This window comes from Solanum lycopersicum, chromosome 7 (assembly GCF_036512215.1).
Source record: "Solanum lycopersicum chromosome 7, SLM_r2.1".
NCBI classification, from domain to species: domain Eukaryota; kingdom Viridiplantae; phylum Streptophyta; class Magnoliopsida; order Solanales; family Solanaceae; genus Solanum; species Solanum lycopersicum.
The window spans coordinates 4,352,502-4,360,005 of NC_090806.1; the positions used below are offsets into that span (position 1 = coordinate 4,352,502).

The window sequence follows — 7,504 nt, forward strand, 5'->3', positions numbered from 1 at the left end:
CTTCTCCTCTGTTTTATCACATGCCATTAATACCCTTTTAAAGCTTTTTTTTCTCTCTCTCTTGATAATATACAAATATTTTTGCATAATATTAAATACCCATCTCATTTTTCTATGTAAAAAAAAATAAATTATATGGTAGCCATTGACATATTTAAACATTACAATTCATAATGACAATTTATTCTATAATTTGGCTTTGAAATCTGGTTATTTCAGTCTCTCCAGCAAAAATTAAAGGTGGGGTTTTTTGTTTAATTGAAAAAAATATCATTTTTTGTTCATTTTTACCTTCTTTCTTTGTTTTTTTTTTGAATCTTGAAATCTGAGATGTGTGGGGTTTTTGTTTGGTTTAATTTATTGTTAAGTATATGTGTTGAATGGATTTTAGTTTACAAAATTTAAACTTTTTTTGGTAAGATTTGTGTGTTACCCTTTTCTTGTTATGGAAATATTAAGTCAGAGATGTGAATGGAATTTAATGATGTGAATATTTTTGTCAAGAATATATATATATATAGAATCATATTTCCACTTATTAAAGACAACCTAGTAGTATATTCTGATGTTCATTGACTTTTATCTGGGAAAATAAATGGTTGCATATTCATGATTAGTTCTTCACTTATTTAAAGATAATTGGTGTAATTTAGTCGAGGGTCTTTCGGAAACAGACCTCTAATTAATGAGGTAGTGGTAAGATCTGTGTACACTGTGTCGCCACATGTTTGTTCTGCTTTGTATTGATTTCTGACAATTTGATGTGTTCTCAATATTGATGATCTTTTTTTACTACATTCAGGATGTAGAGTAGTTATATTGTTCTTTGAGCTGAGTGTCTATCGGAAATAGTCTGTCTACCTGTGGAATTTAATTGGATATGTTGTTGTTGTTGTTGTTGAGGATGTAGGGTAGAATCTAGTAGAAACACCTTTAAGACCATGTTTGTTGTTGGAATGCTCTGTCTTTTCGCCTCTTCTTTTAATCGGTTTGTTAAAAGAGGATGTTTTTTCAAGAAATGACGTATGTTTGTTTGATCGAAAAATTGTTTTGTTTCGTCACTCATTGCAGGGAAGCATTTGGATGGAATTATTTGCGGAAGTTAGACTAAGGTCCTAGTACCTTAAAAAGGAACTATTAGAAACTTTTGCAGGCGTCGTTATAGAAGGCGTCGTAGAGGGTTGAAGGATGGATCTTGTTAGTTCACTTCTTGCAAAATTTTGTCCTCATTTTCACATTGGCTCCTCCAAGCTTAATCGTTGGTACTTGTGGTAAGATGCGAATCTCCATTTAAAAAAAAATTCTACTTGCTTATTTCGTCTTGAATGTGTGATATGTCAAAAAAAAAAATTTGAGGTTCAAGTCCCGGACAACGTCATGCTAAATGCCTATTGGGAATAAGTTGTAGAATTGAGCGTTTTGAATGAGTTGGTCCGAGAGAACCAAAGTGTAAAGGCAAGATTGGAAGATATGTTTGTGTTAAGGGTGATAGTGTGACTAGGGGCCAGAGTGGCTCAACGAGCGTCCAAAGAGGTTGTCGTTGAAAAATTACACTATATATACATGGTCAAAGTTATTTTTTGAGGTATATATAGCCGATATCGAAGCCCCTTGGTTTCTCTGTATGTTCACTTCTTTCTTTTATGAATCTCTTTCGTGAATATTCTGGTTCCACGAAACTTGATACCATATAAACCTCTAGTGAATATTATTGTCGAAAGTGATTAAATAGAGTTACATCAACTAAGAAGAAACCTAATTGAACACTAATAAAGTATCCTAAGTAAAAGCAAGCTGTTGAAAGATGAACATAAGCTGACTGCTGAAGTAGTGAGTAGTGTACCGTTTACTTCTTCATGTTCCTGCTGAAATTAGTAATGGACAGTGGCGGAGTGAGATACTGAAAAAAGATTATTCAATCTTGTGGTCTTAAATTTAAGATATGTCATGTGGAAAGTTGGAATTAAGGAGTTTCTAAAACGAGAAAGGATCATTCTTTTAGAGACGGACTTAAGAGGGAAGTATGTCAAACATAGATATAGTGTAATTTTTTGACGGACTGTACCCTGGCTCTGCCCTGTTGCCTAGCACAAACTATCAGATTGAAAACAAACTATATTATTAGAGCTGATTATCTTTTCGATAAAGCTCAACAAAAGTTCGCTTAAGTATCACTTCTAGTAAGACTTAAATGTACCCCCTCCGGTTTTTTGTTTTATAGAACTCAATATATATGGATTTGTGAGCAATATACATTCATCTGGAGATCTAGTTTCCGTTTCAATAGATTTTCAGGCGTAGTACTTTTCTATGTTGATAGATGTATGGCCAGGCATTTTAGCAATCTTGGCGAGTGAACGCTTGTGTCTTTTGAACCTGGAAAAAAGCAATTAATCTCGATTGATAGACCTGCTACAGCCCTGAACATTAGTGTACTTAGTATTGGTGCCACAGAGAGATACGTCTTTAGATCTCGCATTGAAAAACCTCCTTCTCTTGTATTATTTGTTGGAATAGATAATATATATGATCAGATGCATTTGTAGTAAGGGCTTTTTAGAGTTGGAAATGAAATATACACTACAATAAAAATGACCATTAGCGGCATTTAATTCTTAATTGCCGCTAAATATGTATTTTTAGCGGCAATTGTCACTCTTTACATATGTCCCTAAAGCTTTTAGCGACATTTGTTCTAGTGGCACTTAACTAATGCCGGTAAAGACGTTAGCACTCTTTATTAGTGGCAATATTTAATGCCGCTAAAAGTTGTTTTTGTTGTAGTGATACAATGTTTCGGGTTTTTCCTAACTCATTTGAAAATGTGCAGACTATATAACTTTAAACCATGAGAAGATGTTAGGCAAACTTCTGCCGTGGTCTCGGATGGCCCCAAGACATTCCCGCCTTATCTCCAGACGATCTCATGGAAAAGTCATTTTTATCGTGCTCTTGATACTAGTACCGATTTTGCTCTTTGGCATTTACGTCCATTTCCATAAGATCTCCTATTTCTTCCGCCCACTTTGGGACAAACCTCCACCTCCATTCAAGCATTTGCCACATTATTATGCTGAAAATGTTTCTATGGATAATCTTTGTCGCCTACATGGATGGACTCTACGTCCTGAACCACGTCGTGTATTTGATGGAATCATATTCAGCAATGAGCTAGACTTGCTTGAAATTCGGTGGCGTGAGCTCTATCCTTATGTTACGAAATTTGTCATCTTGGAAGCCAACACAACTTTTACTGGACTTCCAAAGCCATTGTACTTTTCTGATCATCGAGAACGATTTGCATTTGCTGAGGATAAGATTGTACATGGTGTATTCCCTGGCCGGATTGCATCCCCCGAGTTACATGAAGATCCGTTTAAACTAGAAGGACAACAACGCATCGCAATGAACAGATTACTTCATGCTGCTGGTATCTTTGAAGATGACCTTCTCATTATGTCAGATACCGATGAAATCCCAAGCCACCACACTATAAAACTACTTCAGTGGTGTGACGGTATGCCTCCCGTGATGCATCTTGAACTTAGACATTACCTGTACTCTTTCGAGTTCCCTGTGGACTATAGTAGCTGGCGTGCCAGTGTTCATATCTACAACAGGTGGACGAAATATAGACATTCCCGCCAATCAGATATTATACTTTCTGATGCAGGGTGGCATTGCAGCTTTTGCTTTCGGAATCTGCAAGATTTCGTAGTCAAAATGACTGGTTACAGTCATGCAGACAGAGTTCGACGTACAAACTTCCTAAAGTATTCTAGGATTCAGAAGCTCATATGTGAGGGAGATGATCTTTATGACATGTTACCTGAGGAGTATTCTTTTCATGAATTGATCAAGAAGATGGGATCAATACCTCGATCAGCATCCGCGGTTCATCTTCCAACACACGTCATTGAAAACGCTGGTAAGTTCCGATTCCTTCTCCCAGGAGGGTGTCAGCGATCACCACGATGATACTCACACGGTTACTTAGACCTTAGTGTTGTTTTTTCACTCAAATTTGCAGATGTTTTAGCTGTTATATGTTGAGTTTTTTTTTTTCCTTCTTTGTAATGAGAAAAATAGGTTTTCTTACCTTTTTGCCTATACATGTAATACACATTTTACATCAAAATGCTTGTCAAATGAAAAGCATTGTTCTTGGATATATTGTTGTTGTACCGTTCCAATTTTATCGGATGTCTCTGAAGGAACATAATCGATTTCTCTCTAACGTCCAATGTAATTCTACAAGTACGGTCTGGAGAGGCTGGTGTGTCTGTATGTATCCTTATCCTTATCCATATCTTATAAGGGTAAAGAGGCTATTCTTGATAAAACATCGGCTTAAGTAAACATATAAAAAATCAAGCAAGTAAAGAAAATACAATAGTGAAAAAGTCAGGCTGAAAACAATGAAGAAGAGAACGATATTAGCAACAACAAATAATATGATCACTAAAGCAAATGAAACATGTAATACTAAGATCGAAGAAAAAGATTGTAGAAGTCTAGAAGAGTAACAACAACAATACTGATAACGAAACTAGATAAAGTCTCGACTACCTACTAAGCTTTTACTTTAATCCTCGAATGTTATGGAGGGGGGAAAAGACTAATAAAGCCCTGTTTGGGGTTGGCTTAGTGGGGAATGTTATTTTTTAGAATAGTAAAGTACTTTTAAGGTGCATAATAGTGTGCATCTAAATCTTGAAAAGTTGTAGCAACAAATGGAGAAAAAAGAGAAAAGGTAAACTCAACAAATGACTTAAAAAGAAGGAAAAGGGAAAAGAAGAACAAAGTGTTGGTAAAATTCTATAGAAAGTGTTGGTAGGGTTTGAACATAAAATTGGTGATTTTTTTAACATGTGTGGGACAAGTGGAAGTGGAAAGGTAAGTTGTTTACGCTGTTTTTCGATATGTTTAAAATATCTCAAAAAAAGATATCTATATGCATGAATTTTGTTTCCATTATCGCGAAGGAATAATGGATGCAATAGCATTGCAAGCCTTATTCGTAGTAAAATACTTGATTCGTAACTTTAAAAAAAAATTGATCAGTTAAATATTTTTCTCTGAAATTTTATGATTTATATATAGGACACTTTATCTAAGGTTATATCCTCTTTCAACCCCAAAAAAAATGAGTATTTGATTTACTTGACTAGATTTAAAAGAAAAGAAGAAAAGAAATTAGCACTTTTAATTTCCTTTATATTATCCTCTTTATTCATGTTAGGGATAATGCTTAAGTACCCCCTCAACCTATGCCCGAAATCCCAGAGACACACTTATACTATACTAAGGTCCTATTACCCCACTGAACTTATTTTATAAGTAATTTTCTACCCCTTTTTAGCCTACGTGGCACTGGTTTGAAAAAAAAAATCAACCATCGTTGGGCCCACAAGATAGTGCCACGTAGGTCGAAAAGGGGTAAAAAATTAATAAAATAAGTTCAGGCGGGTAATAGGACCTTAGTATAGTATAAGTGTGTCTCTGAGATTTTAGGCATAGGTTGAGGGGGTACTTGGGCATTATTCCTTCATGTTACCTAAAGGACACTCAAGTCAACCCTTGTATCAAGAGGCTGGAGTTTGAGTCCCCTTGGATATCGAATCGTGTTTGTTAAGAAGCGTTTCATCATTTAATATGAATTTTTTTGGCACGAATCTAAATTTAATTGAATATCATGTGTATCAAATACTGAACTGGAAATTCACAAAGTCAACCTTGTTGATTAAGCAAATAATATAGTTAGTGGATTTTTTAATAGCCAATCACCAGTCACCACCAAGCACATCAATTTACTAAAATTTAGTGGGGAAGTGTCATTTCATCAAACAACAAAAATGTTTCACTTTAAATTTGTATGATTAAAATGAGACAAGTTACATATAATAGTACATAAGGTAGTTGAGAAACACTACCGCCAGGATTGTAATGAAGTGATAAATATTTTTTTATTTTTATCTAGAGATTTCAGGTCTAAGTCTCCTTAGGTACGGATCGGAGTCGCCTTTGTTAGGAATCATTTTATCTCTAATATGAAACTTTTTGATGTAAATTTAAATTTAAGCGGACTCTAATGTAGGTACCATACGCCGGATTGAAAAAATATATATTTGCTAACTATTGTACTAATATAGTGTTACATTAAGCAGCCACTAAGAGAGCTAGAAATATAGATACGAGTTCACCGAGTTCACCTACCTGAACTTAACAATGTTTATTAGACAATGTATTTGTATAAAGAAGTTTATAACATTAAATTTCAAATCTAGTTATTAACAAAAGTAAGTTATTGTTTACGTTATAAGATTAAAACTTTATCTTTGCCTCTACCACTCACCCCAAAAGACAAAAGATTGAAAAGGAAAAGACTAATGGAAAATAATTAACAATTGCTCTTGATAACTTCCAATTAAAGAAAGCATAATTCTTGATGTACAACAAGGTTTTGATGTCACATATTAAAATCATGTATTCGTATTAAGAAATTTATTGAATATATAAAAATAATTAAATTAAGAATTCAATAACTAATACGTGATATAAATATTTCAAAATTTAGTAGGTATAAATTATAAAGTTCAAATCTTAGTTTATCCACGTGATGAAACAAAATTATCCTTATTTAAATTCACGTAGCCTTTTTTAAAATATCGAAATGCTTAAAAGTTAGTAAACTTGTAGTAATAATACTTTTTTTTTCAAAAAAAATAAAAAAATTAAACTCATACAAGTAGCAATAATCAAATATTCAAACATTTGAATTTTTTAAAATCAATTCTTGAGAAAAGGAAGCAAAAGAATTTTCACCTTAGCTTCTGAATGAATGGTGTAGGGAAGGCCACAAACACAAGTACTTTCATGATAGTTTGGAATATATTTATCTCGCGGATTTATTTTACTTGGTCTTTATATCAAAATAAATATTTTATTTTACTTATTTATTTAACAAATCAACATAGTTATATTATTTGTGACCAGTTTAACAGCGTCAATCAAGATGGGAGGGAAGCTTTCGAATGCATATTCAGTCTTACCGGTATAGCCTCATTGATTTATTTTTGATCCGAGCATCAAGCGCAAGATTTGTCTTTGTATCGTAGATACTTGTGAGTCTACTTAGATAGAGTGTACCTAAAACAAATTAATCTAATTTTGAGTCCATATATTTCAAGATACATGTAACTGGACGTATGAAAGTCCGATAAGATTCATAATATTGCAACATATCTTGTATTTACGTACTTAAATTATATATATACTACAGAGATTATTGTAAGCTACCCATAAATAAATACTTTTGGCCCATGAGCTGACGCCGGCCGAACCACAATCAAGCCTTACACTCTGTTTGGATCATTGTTATTCATTGTATTGTATTGTATCGTTATTATAACTACAATGTATGTTTTGATTGTTACTTAATGTATTATACTGTATTGTTAAATTTCGTTGTTACGTAACAATGAAAAACCCTATTTTATGGAAC

At 33.6% G+C, this 7,504-nt stretch overlaps 1 protein-coding gene across 1 annotated transcript; it reads left to right on the forward strand.

Moving 5' to 3' along the window:
* LOC101244199 (uncharacterized) lies at positions 1 to 4,171 on the forward strand. Its single transcript, XM_026031870.2, has 3 exons — positions 1 to 240; positions 1,072 to 1,271; positions 2,831 to 4,171. Exon 3 carries the CDS (start codon positions 2,857 to 2,859, stop codon positions 3,976 to 3,978), a length of 1,122 nt encoding a protein of 373 aa, XP_025887655.2. The 5' UTR covers positions 1 to 240; positions 1,072 to 1,271; positions 2,831 to 2,856; the 3' UTR covers positions 3,979 to 4,171.
* Positions 4,172 to 7,504: the final 3,333 nt, after the last annotated feature.